General features: G+C 60.8%; 1 protein-coding gene across 1 annotated transcript in view; it reads left to right on the forward strand.

The window, feature by feature from the left end:
- The first annotated feature begins 458 nt into the window (after positions 1-458).
- The window catches only part of UNC5B (unc-5 netrin receptor B), a 72,673-nt gene continuing 56,528 nt past the window's right edge, over positions 459-16,603 (forward strand). Inside the window, exon 1 of the mRNA XM_062214430.1 lies at positions 459-566. Coding sequence (XP_062070414.1) covers positions 488-566 — 79 coding nt within the window. The 5' untranslated portion in view covers positions 459-487. The remainder of the gene's footprint in view (positions 567-16,603) is intronic.

The raw sequence follows: 16,603 nt of genomic DNA on the forward strand, positions 1-16,603 counted from the left end.
CCGGCCGCGCGGTCCCCCTCGGCGCGCGGACTCTGGGCCGAGCTAGCGAAGGAGCGAGCGGCGGCGCTCGGCATTGTGGCTGGCGGTGCGGGCCGGCGAGGGCGCCGGGGCCGTGGGCAGCGGCGGGGCGGAGAGAAGCGCGCGCGGAGGCTCGGACGGCGCGGCGCCTGGCGCCCCGAGCGCCCCTGAGCACCCTCGTCTGCAGCCGCGCAACTTGGGAGCCCCAGCGCGGGAGCCCGGCGAGCGCAGAGAGGGGCGCGCCGGAGCCTGGCTGCGGAGCGGGCGCCGGGCACCCATCGCGCGCCCCGTGCCCGGTGGCCCTCGGCGCAGCGTGGCTGCCGCTGCCCCCACGGAGTGCACGGGCTGGCGCGGCCGGGCGCTGGGGAGGACGGCGAGGAAGAGGCGGCGGCGGCGGAGACGGCGGCGGCGAGGCTGGGGCCAGGGAGAGCGCCCCGCGGGAGAGGCGCCCGAGCCGGGCGGCGGGAGCATGTGGGCCCGGAGCGGAGCGCGGGGCGCGCTGCTGCTGGTGCTGCTGCTGTGCTGGGACCCGCGGCTGAGCCGAGCAGGTAGGGAGCGGCCGGGCGAGGGGACCCTTGCGCCGCGCTCTGCGCCCAGAGCGAAGTTGGGGTGGTCCTGAGCCGAGCCGGCGCGCGCTCGGAGAGCGGTGGGACGCCCGAGTTCCGGGGTGGATTTCTTTGCCCCACCAAAGTGGGCGATGGAGCAGCCTCTTGGCTCAGGGCTGAGGGTAAGCCAGGAGCTTCTCGCACCTGCCTGGAAGCGGTCGCTTCTTTTCCCCGGAACGTGTGTCCGAGCCTCCGGGGGGACTCCCGGCTCCCCGCGCTCCTGGCGTCGGCGCCCAAACAGAACCGTGGGCGCCTGGGCCAACGGTGCGCTCGCTGCGGTCAGCCTGCAACTTCCTCGTCCGGGTCCAGGCTCGCCCGGGCTGCTCAGTGCTGCTCGGACCAGAATCTGCAGACCAGAGGGAGGGAGGGAGGGAGGGAGCGAGGGCGCCGTGGAGCAGGAGGCGCGCCGGCCTCATTCTGCCTGCCAGGAGGCCGGGTCGAAGGGTTGTATCCTGCACGCACAGCGCGCGGGACCTGCAGGTCTGCAAGGATTTTTCTATGGATACCGCGGTGTGTGTGTGTTGGGACGGGGCGGGCGGGGGTACATGCCTGTCTGCCCCGTTTCCTTTTAAATGGGTCACTGGCACCCTCGCAGTCCCGGCCCGGAGAACAGCACCTGCTCTGGACCCAGCAAGATGCCTTTAGGGTGCTGAGGATCCTAAAATAAAGTGCCCGTCCCGTGCCTCCCATGGAGTATGCCTGTCTCTGGACCAGCGGCGCTGACTGAGCCGCGCCTTCCCGGGGAGGCAGTGGACACACTGGAGCCGATCTCTCTCTCTCTCTCTTTCTCTCTCAACCAAGCAGGTAGGCTGCCCAGGTCCGACAGAGCCGGATGGAGGCAAGGCTGTGGGGGAGGGCGAGTGGCCATCCTCTGAGTTGAAACTGAGCATAGGGCCAAAAACTGAGCAAAAAGTGACCAAGATGCCACCGCCCCTCCCCCGCCGCTGCCCGCACCCCCCATAACCAGGGATCCCTCCCTCCAGAATCAGTGATTCCCACGGCTGAGAGTGGGAGCTTGGTTTTAGCACCCCCCCCCCAACTGCGCTGTAAAGTTACGACACTCAATCATTTGATCCAAGTTAATTATGATTTGGTCAGACTCCGGTATTTCAAGCAGTGTTTTGAAGTTGGGAGGTAATGATGGGGAGGGAAGGCTGGCTGCTGAGGGGCCAAGGCAGTTTGCAGGGGTGCGGGGGGGGGGGGTGAGAGTGGAAGGCAGGGGCAGGGGTGAGTCCTGGGAAGCTGTCTTCGCACCAGCATGGCGGCGGGACCGGGAATGGACGTGGAGGTTGCAGGGGGCTCGGGAAGGGAAAGGCAGGCCTGGCGGGCCCACAGTTCTCTGGGTGTGTGGGCTCTGCCGGGAAGGCCAGGGGTGGCCCGCTTTTCCTGCCTAACAAAGCCTCCAGCCCCTTCCTTCCCCAGAAGAAACCGCAGGCCCGGCACTTTGATGGACTCGGCACGAACGGTGCCCAGCCAGACAGGGCTGCTAATACTGGGCTTTGATTTCTCGGAGCGAGCCGAGGCGGTGCTGGAACCGGGCTCCTTACTTAGTGCGGTGGGGCCTGCCTGCCCAGCAGCCTGGAGACGGGTCAGCTGGTGGGTCCACCTGCAGCCTTCCCTTTGCCCGGAGTGTGCTCCCTTTGGGGATGCAGAGGACGCCCCTCCCTCCCACACAACCCCTTTTTTCTACTGCCATCATTCTTTCGGAATGTTTCTCGGGTTTTTCCAGTGGCTCCCTCATGAGTCCCATTTCACTGATGGGGAAAACAGAGGCTGGAGCGTTGATTTTCCCCAAGTCTTGGGCTTCCTTTGACCGCAGATCCCAGACTTGTGTGCAGGGCTCCTGTCCAACAGCCAGGGTGATTCAAGCCTCGGGGGCCCCTCCTTCCATGCCCAGAGCCTGGGATGGCGCCCAAATGGGGGAGGCTGACCCTACACAGACGGCTTGCTCCTGGGGTTCCCAGGCTCCGCTCTCCTTTCCCCCACTGCCATCCCCAGTGACCACGGGAATGAGGTCCTTTTCCAGCACAGATGTCTTCTAAACCGTAAAGTTTGCTGGTAGAGAAATCAGAATGGGAATTCACACAACCCCAGGCCTTTAGGAGAGGCTGCTGTAGAAGCCCGGCTGGCTGGGGCTGGATCGGCTCTGCCTAGCCCTCAGCCCTCCCTGGCATGCTCCAGGCTGGGGTGCTTGGGAGGGAGCCGAGGTCTTAGGACAGGGCTTCTTAGGGTGCAGTTTTCCTGTGTTTGGAGGGGCAAGGTGCTGGCCTGTCTGCTCCCACTCTGTAGTCAGCACCCATCTTGCTTAAACAAATGGAAAATCGATCTTAATGGGTTTTCTCATCACAGTCAGAGTACCCCTGCAGGGGCACAGTTGTCCAGGAATCTCCCTCCCCCCAGCTGGGAATTCTGGAGGACGAAACATTCCCCTCTTTGGAACAGGCCCCAACTTGCCCCAGCTCACCATGAGACTAGCAGGTAGAGTAGGAACTTGAATTCAGGCCTCCTAGTCAGTGCTTCTGGGTCCTCTCTTCTATTTACTTATTTGAAAGGCAGAGTGACAGGTGAAGGAGGGGAGAAATAGAAGCAGCGGCAGATCCCTCGGCTGGTTCATTCTCCAAATGACTGCAGGTGCTAGGGTGGTCTGTGCCGAGGCCAGGAGCCCAGAACACCATCCTGTTTCCCAGGTGGGGGACAGGGCTCCCAGCATGTGGGCCTTCATCTGCTGCCTTCCCAGGCACAGGAGCAGGGAGCTGGGTTGGAAGTGGAGCAGCCAGGACCCCAGCTGGCTCTTGGACACTGGATACCCATGTCAGAGTAGAGGCCCGGCTGCTATCCACCTGGGCTGGAGCCCCGTGTTAGCTCTGGGGTTGAGAATCCGAGCACCACCTGTGCAGGCTGGTAAAGCTAGGATGCTTGGGCAGCTGGAATAGACGGGGCTTGGAGCAGGGTGGGGGCAAGACGGCTGAGCTGGCTTTCCCGGGCATCCTCCTCCTCCTCTTCTTCCTCCCCAGTTTCCTAAACAGCTTCCACAAATGCAGTCTTGAAAGACACATGAAACCAAACAAGCACATTCTGTGCTTCTTTTAAAAAAAGAAACTTCACGTGCCATAATTAGAATAATACTGGCAGAGGGCAGTTTCTGGGGAGCAGGCCACGCTGCTCCCGCCTGGCTCCTGAAGCTGCGGCCCCACCTTCTGCCCCCCACAGCGGAGTTTCTCCCCACCCAGGGCATGTGGGGGAGCCTCAGCTTTTGGGGAGACGTCTGTCCCTAGGAGTTGGGGATGCACTGGCTTGCTGCGCTCGCTCCTGCCTGCAGGCCGACGGGGCTGAGCCAGGGGCCCCCACAGCACCCCTTGCTCTGGGCTCCTGGTCTTTGGTGATGCTAATAACAGAGCAAACAGTTGCTGAAGTGCGGGCTGCCAATCAGCCAGGTCCCGGCCCCGCCCCTTCCATTCCCTCTTGATCACGTCTCTCCTTGGGCCCTGGGCTGCTGGCAGCTCCCCGAATTTCCCCTTTTCACAAAGCGGCCTGATTAGCATCTCCGCAGCTCCGGGGCACTAGCACAGGCACCGTCACCTGTTGGCGCCATCACCTGGTGTCAGCGCTGCTCGCGACACCCTCCTGCTCCCAGCCACTCTGTGCCGCCTCATCCCCTGCCACCTCCCTCACCTACAGGGGCCCGGGAGCTCTCACACCACCACCCAGCCGGTGAGCACCTCCCTGTCCTTCTCACCTCCCAGAATCTGCTGCCCCCAGCGCCCTGCGCTCTTGTCTTGGAGAAGGCAGGCTTGCAGGTGTGAGAGTGTGTACCGAGGGGTGTTTGTGGTGGGGGTGAGCATGTGTGTCAGGAGCCAGGCAGAGGGCGGGAGTGTGTAGCGGGAGGGAGGGTAGGCTTGGCGTTGCACAGGCTGATGGGTGTGTGCTTTGTATATGGACATGTGAACTGTGCGTGGGGGTGGGGTGGGGGTGTGCGCACCGTCGTCTGGGCGTGGTTGCCGTGTGTGTGTGTGTGTGTGTGTCTAGAACTAGGTGTGTGCAGGATGAGGACAGTGAGTCACCTGCTGGGAGTCCTGTGGGAGGTGGAGCCTCTGCCACTTGCCCTTTGGTGCTAAGGAGACCTCACTTTGTCCTGCCCTGGGCTGTGAGCCGGGTTTGGCTGGGGTACCAGCTGCTACCCTGGCTGCCACCCTGGCACATGGGACGGCGGGCTCCAGCTGAGGGTCTGCTTGCTGCACAGGGAGGAGAGCGGGCATCCATGGGCTTGGGGCCAGCCCAGCAGCTTGGAGGACAGGGGTCTCCTGCACTCAGCTGCCAGGGCAGTGGGAAGGGCTGGGACTGATCTGCTCCCTGACCCGGATCAGGTTCACCTCTCCAGGCGGAGATCTGCTGTGGAATTTGCCGGAGCGGCGGCTGTGTAATGGAGGCCACATCTCAGGCAGGTGTGGCTGAGCTGGGGCTCTCAGCGGAAGCAGCTGGGAGCAGGAGGGCGCACATGCACACACACACACACACGCACACATGTGTGCACACTCACGTATGTGCACACACATGCATGGACACGCACACGCACTCACACTCTGTCTTTCCCACTTGCCTGCTCACAGATGGCTCCCGTGCTTTCCCAGGTCTGTGCGCACCGGCAGGGCGTCACTCTGGGTCTAGGACAAGCTGTGCCCTTGTCCACAGGGAGACAGACCCGAGGGGAACGCTCAACCCCGCGAGGTGCCTGTTGCTTTGCGGCCTGCAGACCCCTCTTCTGGGGGAGACTTTGCTTGGCCCCTGTAAGAAGTCCCGGTGGGGAGTGGGGCGGTAGATGCCCAGGTAGGAGTTAATGGGGCCCAGGTCACAGCCAGGGCGGCCCTGGCCCCAGCCCTCAGGGAGCTCACTGCTGGGGAGACTGGAGTCTACCCTAGAAGTGTTGAGTGACAGTCTGTGTTGTCAGGGAGGACCCAGATGGTGTAGACCCTGTGTGCAGGGATGGGCGCAGAGCCTTGGGGCTTCCTGGAGGGGGTGATGTGAGCCCAGAGCCTTGGGGCTTCCTGGAGGGGGTGATGTGAGCCCAAAGCCTTGGGGCTTCCTGGAGGGGGTGATGTGAGCCCAGAGCCTTGGGGCTTCCTGGAGGGGGTGATGTGAGCCCCATCTGCACTTTCCTCTTCAGGTCTTTCTAAGAACATTTCCTGGACAGGAGGGGCTGGGGGCCAGGGCGGCTCCCCACTCTCAGGGAATTGGCCCTGTGACATCTGTTGTGTCTGCTGGGCAGGAGCACCAGCCCTGAGCAAATATCCCCACGCCCAGCATCTTTGCTGCCTGTGACTGTGGGCCAGGCCCCGGCAGACCCTGAGCCAGTGGGCAGTTGTTATTCTTTGACCTCTTTCTGTGGCTCTTGAAAATGGACTGAGCCTAGAAAATCCCCTTGAAGCCCTGGTAGGGTCCTGCTGGGATGGGTGGGAGCACGGGGCCGCGTTTCTCTGCTTTCTGCCACGCCCCAGCAGAGGAGACCAAGAGGACTCGTCGGCCTGCCTCCTCCCATCAGCTGGTCGGGGCACGGCTCATCTGCCATCACCATCCGTGAGCCCCGTCTCTCAGTACAGCCCACCTCGTAGTGGCCCCTCCCTAGAAGGGCAGGCATTACGGCCACCTGGAATTTTGAGGAGGTTGACATAGCCTCCCTCGCGTTGGCACTTACCGACTTGGTGCTCTCAGGCCGACTGCACTGTGCCTCAGTTTCCTCGTCTATAAAATGGGGCTAGTATGCCCGTCCTCTGAGGAGCACAGGAGTTGTAGCGTAGCACTTGGTATGCGGCGAGCACAAGGCACTGCCCACCCACCGCAGCCTGGGCAGGGGCGAGCCCTGCTGTGCCCAGGTGTCTCCCTGCAGGGGGTGGCGGGGATGGCGAGGAGACGCGGCAGCTCCTGGCCTGGAGTTAGCCCCGGTCCTTACTGTGTGACCTCAGGCACGTGCTGGCCCCTGCGTGGGTCCTGGGTCCCGATTTCTCGGTGTCAGTTTGGAGTGAGGGAGATCTGGAAGGCGAATCCTTACGGACTGTGGGGTTTTGTCTGCTGAGGCCTGGACTGCTGGCAATACACCATGGTGGCTGAGGCCTGGAAGCCCAGTGTTTACGGAGACCCCTCCGGAAAGTCAATCTATCGACTGGAATGCCCTTGTGCGCGCTCTGCGGCCCTGGGCTTCTGGCGCTGAAGCCGTAAATCACCCGCCGGGACCTGTTTCCTGCTCCTGAGGCATCGCCTGTCTCCCTGTCTCCGAGACCAGGAGTCCCAGGGCTGAGCAGGAGCCAAGAGGCAAGGGAGGAGGCAGCCTGGGCACTTGGGGGAAGAGGCACTTCTACCGCCACCCCACCAAGGCTCAAGCGGGCTCTTCAGAGAGTGTGGAGGGGACAGACCAGCTAGCCCTGCCCCCAGCCCTGAGCCATCCTCTGGACTCAGGTGAGCTGCCTTCAGGGATTGCGTCCCCGTATCAGGAATGGGAACACTAGCCCAGCCTGGAACTTGTTGCCGACGTTTCGTTTTATTTATTTTTTCCATCTACTTGAGAGGCAGATCGTCTATCCATTGATGCACTCCCTAAATGCCTGTAACAGCCAGGGCGGGGCCAGGCAGAAGCCAAGAGCCAGGAACTCCATCCGGGTTCTGCATGTGCGTGACCCTTGTGCCTTCGCCTGCTGCCTTGCAGGCGCGTTAGCAGGAGGCTGGATAGAAGCAGAGTAGCTGGGACTTGGCGAGCGCTCCTGTATGGGATGTGGGCGGCTCCCACGTGACTGCTGAACCCGCTACACAGCAGCGCCTTGCTCAGCATCCCCACAGCTTGTTGCCTAGGAGCGTGTGCTGGGCGCACGCATTGGTCCAACCCTTGAGGAAAGGGTGGGCTTTGTGTCACATCTGGAAGCCTGCGCACGTGCCAGCTGGTGAAGCTGGGGTGCGAGGGGAGTGTGGGGTGGTACCACGGCCAGGAAGCTCCCGTGCAAGGACCAGCGGAGATGCACGCATCAGGCAGGGTCTCCTGTGATGTTTAAAGGGCAGGCTGGGTGGTCGGACAACCTGGGTTCACATACTGTTCACCATCTCGCGGTGTGTCCTAGCCTCTCTGAGCTATAGCTTCTTCATTTGTAAGAGGGAGGAGTAATACTGCCAGTCTCATTAGATGCCATGGGTGTCGGGCACATTCCGGAGTGTTCAGTGACATTCGCTGTTGTCATCCTTGGTGCTGGTACCGGGTGGCACAGCAGGAAGTGCCTGTGGTCAGGGAAGGCTTCCTGGAGGAGGGAGGGATGGAGCTTGAGTGGCCCTTAAAGGAGAAGCAAAGTTTGGGTGAACGGAGAGGGAGGGCGCCCTGGCGGGGACTGTGGAGGAGGAGGGAGGGAGGAGCGTTTGGAGCATCCCCACCCAGGAGCGCTGCCCAAGGCAGCTGCTACCTTGTAGCTGATCATCTGGGCAAGCAGGACTTCTGAGTCAGGGTCCCTTTGTACAGCGGCAAGCACCTGAGGTTTTGGAATGAAAAGGATTTGAGTCTGCCGGAGTGCCTGGGTCAGGTGGCTCAGGCTCTGTGGCCCACAGCCTCCCACCCGTGAGAGACGTGCTAGCAGGACTGCATGTGTGCAGACTGGCCGTGTGCCGTGAGCTGGCACACACGTGGTCCTGGCACTCGTTCTCTCCATCTTCCCACCCCCATCTGGCTGACCCTAGCCAGGGCTGGACCCCGCCTCTGCCCCCTGCGTCTCTCCCTGTGCACCTCTCGGCAGAACAGGGGCCCAGAGCTTCCTGGTTGGCCAGTGAGCCGGGAAAGGGGCAGGAGGAGCAGACAGGCTGCCTCTCCCTGCTGCCCACCCACCTGGCCTCCCCGAGGCCCCCTCCCCCCTTCCCTGGCCCTGAGCATCGTCTGGAGGCACCTCCGGCATCGGGAGACGAGCGGAAGGGAAGCGGCTCTGTAATGCGATCAGAGGCGCCTGCTTGCCAGCCTGGGCCCTGGGCACCCATGCACCAGGCAGTGCTTCCAAGAAGTGGAGTCAGAAATTCCAGGAACGTTGTTGCTGGGCCCTCCCCTCCCCCACCCGACCTTTGGTCCTGCCAGAGGCTGCAGGGGAGAGTGGATGGGTGGATTCAGCTTCACGCCCTTCCCTTCTCCTGCAGCCAGGGTCCTAGGGATGGGGAAGCAGGGTCAGTTGAGGATGGGGGAGCAGCAGTGACACCTGGGGACTGGGCGGCTGGGTCTGTCTCAGCATGGTGCCCGGCACACAGGGGATGGGCGGATGAGGCCATGGGGCCATACTCTCCAGAGGTGGCTGTGACCGGGTCCCCTCCTAGGCGTGGGTTTACCGCAGTGGGTTAGTGAGCGGGGAATTCGCACCTTCTCTTTCCCTCACTTACAGATGCCCCTGCTGCGGGTCTGCCCCCCTCCTGCACTTCCGCTTTGTTTCCCTGCACCCGGCTTGGCGGTGGAAGTCAGCGCCAAGTCCTCAGTGCTCAGAGCCCCTAGGTGGGAAAGAATTTATTCCTCACATGCAGCGGACTGCACTAGGCATGTTTTGCAGAGGGAAGGTGGACTGGCAGACGCTGGTTTCAGAGCTGCGTGTCCAAGCCCATTGAGTACTCCCGGTGGCTCCAGAGAATGTCCCTAGCGTGGATGCTGGCTCTGAGGCCTGGGAGCAGGTGTGCGCTGGGAGGGTGCATCTGAAGGCCCATGGCCACGGCCTGATGCCAGGCCTCAGGCCTCCGTGGCAGCTGCCACCGGGTTGTTGGCGGGAGCTGGGCTTGGTACAGGGGACTGTTCTGGCTGCAGGCTCTGGCTGGACCAGGCTTTCGGTGGTACCGTGTCCAGGGCTAACATTGAGGGAGTGTCCCTGGGAGAGGAAACACCTCCGGGCTCTTGGCTGAGGCAGTGACGAGCTGGCTGGCCAGCTACCACCCTCTTAGCTGGGCACCCGCCGGCCTCAGGAGCCCCTGCCACAGGCTGATCTGGAATTCCTGCCTGGCAGCCCAGGACAGCCAGGGCTGCTGGGCACGGTGACCTCTGCTGCCAAGGAGTCCGTCCTGCTTCTGTACTGGCAGACACATGCACACAGACAAAGGAATCCATTGCAGAAGTAGCCCTGGGCTGAGGACGGGGCAGCCTGGATTTTAATCCCAGCCTCACAGCTGTAATCTGCTGTGTGGCACTGGGCTGGTCCCTTGCCATCTCTGGGCTTTGTCCAAATAAAGAGCATCCACCCTGGAATGTGAAAACCTGGGCTCGCGTCCTGGCTCCATCACTGACCAGATCCCTTGAGCCTCCGTCTTCTCTCCATCAGTGGTGCCCCAGCTGGTTGTGGGGGAGATTAATTGAGCGGGACATGGCCAGTGGGGGTCAGTTGCCTTTCTTTCACCCTGGAGATCAACCCGCAGATCACCAGTCACCCCTCTTCTTTCTTTCTAATACTCCCTTCTTAAAAATCATATGTATGTTTGCATTTTCCTTTTATTTCAAAGACAGAGACAGAGAGACAGATGGAGAGAGATCCTCCATCCACTGTTTGCTCCCCAAATTCCTGCAATGACTGGGACTGGGCCAGGCTGACGCCAGGAGGTCAGAACTCAGTACAGGTCTCCCATGTGGGTGGCAGGGACCCAAGTGCCCAAGCCGTCACCTGCCACTGCTCGGGGCGTGCGTTAGCAGGAAGCTAGAGTCAGAAGCAGAGGAGCCAGGATGCAAAGCAGGCGCTGTGATTAGGACTGCAGGCATCCCAGGCGGTGTCGTGACTGGGCCAGGCGCCTGCTCCTGATGCTGCCTGTTGGACACAAGGTAGGGTGGGGCTGTACCGAGGAGTTCTAAGGCTTCTCCCAGCCATCGCAGTCCACGGCCGAGATTCAGGGTGACCCAAGAGGTGGCCCGGTGACCACGCCGGGTGTCTGCAAGAGAAGAGCCGTATTGTCACACATGGTAGGAACAGGCATCGGACTGAGGATCTGGAAGCCTCGGGCTCCGAGGCCATGCCTCCTTCCGTGTGATGGGCACGTCCCCTACTCTTTCCCATCTGCAAGAGGAGAGGAAGAAGTTCAGTGCCAGGCAAGGCCAAGCGAGAAAGCGCCCAGAGGTGTGCTTTGGAGATGGTCTCAAGCCCCAGGGCTGCTGGTCTGAGGGGGAGGAGGCCTGGGTGGCGCCTGCTGAGACTGTTGCGTGGGGACAGCGAGGGGACGGCCCGCGCTGGCTTTCCCCGTGGCCTGGCCGGCCAGGACTGTGAGTCCTTCTCCGGGTCCTTGTATCCTGCCGCCTGCCCCGCACCCCAGAGCAGGGGAGGCCGGGTGACCCGTCAGGAATGGTTAGTGTCAGAGCCAGGTTTGATGGCGCACCATCTGCCGTGCCCACCAGCAGTTACATAATCCCTCGGCCGCCCGCCTGTTCCTAGAGAACGGGGCAGGCGGGACCAGCAGGGGCTGGCGAGCTGGGGTTTGCTCCTCTCCCAGCCCACTGCGTCCCTGGATCCGTCTGAATCCTCCGCACGGCTCACACGCCGCCCGGAGCCCGAGCCGTACGTGCCCGGCTGAGGCTGGAGGGGAAGCCACCCCCCTGGCTCCTACAGAGTGCGTCCCCCTCCACCATCCTGCCGGATCAGAAGTGTTATTAATGACTCCGTGACAGACCGCACTGCCCACGTGCCCACGCGTCATTAGGGTCTTTGTCATGACTGAGACCCCAGACCCGGTCCTGTGCGGTGCTGGCCGGGCTGCGCCCCCACCCTTAGCCTCCGTTTCCTCATCTGGGAAGTGGGAATAATGAAGCCGGCTCCGTGTTTCTCCCCTAAGGACTGCGTCAGAGAATTTGCATAGGGGACAGAGGAGGTATTCAGGAATGGGAGCTGTGCTCACTGGTCTCCGACTCTACTCTCTCTCTAGTCATACATCCTAGCTAAAGCTGGTGGGTGCCGGAAATGCAAGGTTGGTTAGGAATTGGTCTGTTGATATTGATGGCATCCCAAATTAATACCAGAAGCCATTTTTCACGAATCTGAGTAAACTCAATCATTCGGTTGTCCCCATAGATGCTAAAACACTCAAGAACAATTCTAGCCGGTGCCATGGCTCAACAGGCTAATCTTCCGCCTAGCAGCGCCGGCACACCAGGTTCTAGTGCTGGTCAGGGCGCCGGATTCTGTCCTGGTTGCCCCTCTTCCAGGCCAGCTCTCTGCTGTGGCCCGGGAAGGCAGTGGAGGATGGCCCAAGTGCTTGGGCCCTGCACCCCATGGGAGACCAGGAGAAGCACCTGGCCCCTGCCTTTGGATCAGCGCGGTGTGCCGGCCGCAGTGCGCCAGCCGCAGCGGCCATTGGAGGGTGAACCAACGGCACCCTCTCTGTCTGTCTCTCTCACTGTCCACTCTGCCTGTCAAAAATAAAAAAAAAATAATAAAGAACAATTCTACACCCATTGATGGTATAAGATGGTAGGAATTCAGGATTACTCTTTAGCATTTTATTTATTTATTTATTTTAAAGATTTATTTATGTATTTGAAAGTCAGAGTTACACAGAGAGAGGAGAGGCAGAGAGAGAGGTCTTCCACTGCTGGTTCACTCCCCAATTGGCCGCAACAGCCAGAGCTGCGCTGATCCGAAGCCCGGAGCCAGGAGCTTCTGCCCAGACTCCCACACAGGTGCAGGGGCTCAAGGACTTGGGCCATCTTCTACTGATTTCCCAGGCCATAGCAGAGAACTGGGTAGGAAGTGGAGCAGCCTGGTCTCGAAATGGTGCCCATATGGGATGCCGGCGCCTCAGGCCAGAGTGTTAACCCACTGCGCCACAGTGCTGGCCCCTTAGCATTATTTTACACACACACACACACACACGGGAACTTGAAAAATCCAAGGGCAAAATATAGCATGCATTTTTCCATGAACTTTTTGGAGACCCTTTGTGCGTCCCCTAGTCCTGAAGCCACTGTCAGCGGGGAAACAAAGCAGTCCCAGCAAGGTCGGCAGCAGATGCCCAGCATCCCTGCCAGCGCTCCACCCTGCACCGGAGGAACCAGCAGTGTGGTTAAGTGGAGGAGTCAACTAGAAGCATAGAAAGGGTTAAAGACGTCAAACGCCCCATGCTGTCAGTCCTCTGGCCTCTGTAGTGTAGACCAAGTCATTGGCCATGGATTGGCTAGGAGAATAGAAGGCCTGGGATTCGACCCCAGTGTACCGGAGTGTGGTTTGCGGCACAGGGGCTGCCTCAGACCCCTGGGGTGAAGACGAGTGTTCTAACCACTGGCGCTCCCACGCTGGGTAGTCACTTGGAAAAAGGTAAACTCTGACTCATCTCTCACAGGGGGCAGAGAGCCGAGCTCCAAGTGGATCAGGGCCCTAAGCGCAGGCAGTGGTCCCACTGCTAAGTGAAAAGGGGAGTGGCCACATCTTTCCAGCTGTGACACAAACTCCAGAGGCAATAAAAAGATCGGTCATTTTATTACGTGCAATTGATGAATGGTTTTTTTTTTTTTTTTTTGGACAGGCAGAGTGGACAGTGAGAGAGACAGACAGAGAGAAAGGTCTTCCTTTTGCCATTGGTTCACCCTCCAATGGCCGCCGCGCTGCGGCTGGCGCACCGTGCTGATCTGAAGCCAGGAGCCAGGTGCTTCTCCTGGTCTCCCATGCGGGTGCAGGGCCCAAGCACTTGGGCCATCCTCCACTGCCTTCCCGGGCCACAGCAGAGAGCTGGCCTGGAAGAGGAGCAACCGGGGCAGAATCCGGTGCCCCGACCAGGACTAGAACCTGGTGTGCCGGCGTCGCAAGGCGGAAGATTAGCCTATTGAGCCGTGGCACCAGCCTTGATGAGTGTTTTTTTTTTTTTTTTTTTTTTTTTTAACCAGAAAGATGACACAACAGCCTAAGCAGTATTTGACAAACTGAGAGAGGAGTTTGTAGCACCTGTTGGGCAACGGGCTAGTGGGTCCAGGAGCGACGCAGGGTCCAAAGCTGGTATAGAGAGGGGGAGCTAGGACAGGAACAGAGTTCACAGAGAAGTCAGAGAGCAGGGAGCTGCCCAAACTCGCGCATAACTGCAGGAACACAGCAGCCCTGAGACTCGTTTCCCCCGCACCAGACGCGCACGTGTTGAAACCTTGGCCAGCAGTCGGCATTTGGCCTGGAGCTTAAGAAGATGCTGGTTGGGACCCCTGTGCCCTATACCGAAGCACCTGTGTTCGAGTCCTGGCCCAGCTCTGACTCCAGCTTCCTGCTAATGCAGGCCCCTGGGAGGCAGCAGGGGATGGCACAAGGAGTCGGAGGCCTGGATTGAGTTCCTGGCTCCTGGCCGCAGCCTGGCCCAGCTGCAGGTGCTGCGTGCATTTGGGGAGTGAGCCAGCGGATCAGAGCTCTGTCGATCTTTCTCTCAGATTAAAAAAAGAAACGAACGAAATGAAAGAAGGCAAACCAACACAGCTATGGCCACCCACGCAGGGTGGAGGCTGGGGGGCAGCAGGCCCTCTCTGACACTGCATGTTGGGACAGACCCCCTGGACGGGTGATGTGGCAGTGCCCAACAAACGACTTTCGGTGCAATAGCCCCACTTGTAGGAGTCTTTCTTTGAGCGGCACCTTCTTCAGCACCAAAACGCACAGGCACGCGGCCTTGGAAACAAGCTGAGTGCCTAGGACAGTCGCGGAGTGAGCGGTGATGGGCCTACAGAAAGGACGTGGCCGCCCTGTGCCACTGACCCGGGAGAGTCCGGGGCCACGCTGACCAGTGAGGGGAGCGAAGCGCAGGGCACACCTGCTGCGTGCAGAGCAACAGGTGGAAGATGAGGTCAGACCCGCCCCCTCCTCATGTCTATGTGAACAGCCTCTTGACTACATCCTGCTTCCTCCTTACCTGCCCCTCGCCGCGCTGTGTGCAGATCCACGCGGGCAGCCCAGCGTGGGACTGGCTCCCTGCGTGGCCCCCAAAAGTGCCATGTCTGCCCCAGCTTGGATCCACACGGGCCTAAGGCTGTTTCTTTAGCCCCGGATCCTGTTTCCTCTTCTGTGAGATTGGGGATAACCAACCCCACACGGCTCATAGGCAGATAGGAGATGGGACCAGCTGCACGTGTGTGTGCGAAGGGATTTGCACAAGGTGACGTAGATGTGTCGTTTCCCCCCGGGGCTGTGGGCTGTCCCTTGGGCACACACACCCCATCATTCTGTGCCGAGCTGCAGAAGGTGCTGTGGTGGCTGCTGACATTGCTGGTGCCTTGGCCTAGGAGGCTCCCTTGCATGTCCACTGTGCCTGTGTGCCACGTGTCTCAGGGCCCTCTGAGCCTCTGGCCTCCCTCCTGCTGCAGCTTGAGCACACAGGGGCCCCCGCTGGGCCTGCTCTGTGCCCTGTGGGCCACCCTGCTTGCATGGTCTCCTTTGGTCCTTGTATTAAGGCTGAGGGAAACCGTAGCAGAAGCACACAGTGGGGCTTGGGGCAGGCGCCTTCCCTATCTCCCGGCTTTTAGTGTCAGAGTCTACTTCAGGTTCAACCCTAGTCTTTGCATTCTAGATCCGGCACTGTGTCCACCCCCGGGCCAGCTCCTAGGTCTTGTCCCCTGCGTACCTCCCTAGGGGACCGACAGTTTGTTATGGAGTGACTGTGTAGGGAGTGCTTGGTAGACTGCAGGCTTCTGTGATCTCTGGGCTTTGCCCACAGGCCGGTGCCAGCCAACACCAGTCAGTTCCTGGACAGTGCCAGGGATGGAGCAGCATGCCGTGAGAGGGGAAGCGGCTGAGCCACACCCTGCTGCCTCCACAGAGTGGGCGGGGGCTTCGCCAGGCCAGTGGAGGGCCTGAGAGCTAGAAGGCCAGGCTGCCAGCCTGCCTGTGGGTGAGGCATTTCTTCCTCCCTTGCCAGAGTTCTTCTCCTGCTCTGTCCCTGGCCTGGGGGACTTGCAGAAAGAGGGGCAGGGCCAGGGGAGGGTCTGGCCTCTCCAGGGAGAAGGGCCCCTGGAAGCCTGGAGTTAGCCACCCTCCCCTTCCCAGCCCACTGGGCTGAGTGCCCTGCCCAAGCCCCAGGGCTCTCAGCCCTGCTCAAAAGGGCAGGAGAAGCAATGCCCCTGGTGCCGGGCGCTGGTGCATCTTTGCCTTGCCCCCCGCTGACTTCCTTCCACAGCCCCAGCTCAGGAATGCCAGCACTCATGGGTAGGGGTGCGCAGCTTCTCAGGAAGCGCAGCTGGCAGGCCCTCCAGAGGAGTGCAAGAGAGCCTGGCGTCCCTCTTAGCTTGCGGTAGGAGTGGAGTGGCCGGGCAGTGAGCCCTGTGCTCACCTCTCGCTTTCCGGGGTAAGGCCCAGGGCTGCGGGCATGGAGCACTTCAGGCACAAATGCTGCCTTCCCTCTGAGTCTGAGCTCCCAGCGACCCTGCAAGGTGGTCAGACTTCCACTCCTCTTCTGGGATGGGGCAACTTGCCCAAGTTACCACCCTCACTGGCTCCTCTCCGCCCTTGCCTTCGCCTTGGGTAGGTGGCTAAGAATAAGAAAAGAAGCTTCTGGACTAGTCTTGATTGCCCTTCAGGGATGTCTTGTTACCTGTGTTACCCATAGGGAACTGGGGGAGGGTATTTGGAGGAGCCTCAGAGCTTTAGCTCTGATTGGTCGGAGAGAGAAGGGGTGGGTAGGGTGCAGGAACTCAGCTCCATCCCATGGCTCAGCAGGGGACCTGTGGACACCAAACAGGCTGAAGACCAGCAGCCCCCAGTCTCCACCCCTCGTGGCTGCACCCTGGAGCAGGCAGTGGTCAGGTTCAAGGTCAGTGTCAGCGCTCTGACCACTGGTGCTGCGGTGGCCTAGCTATGCTGTCCTGGGCAGGGCTGTTCCCTAGGATGGCCAGCTCTGTCTCTGCCCTTCCTTGGTGTAAGGCCACAGGGTGCACCTCCCCCCCTACCCCCGCACCCCTAGCATGTCATCCTCTCCCTGGGATGCTTACGGGGTGGACAGCTGGGACCAGCCTTCCCCAAGGGGAAATTCCAGATCCCTCCAAATTCCAAATTCCA

The sequence above is a fragment of the Lepus europaeus genome, chromosome 17 (assembly GCF_033115175.1).
Source record: "Lepus europaeus isolate LE1 chromosome 17, mLepTim1.pri, whole genome shotgun sequence".
In the NCBI taxonomy this organism is placed as follows: domain Eukaryota; kingdom Metazoa; phylum Chordata; class Mammalia; order Lagomorpha; family Leporidae; genus Lepus; species Lepus europaeus.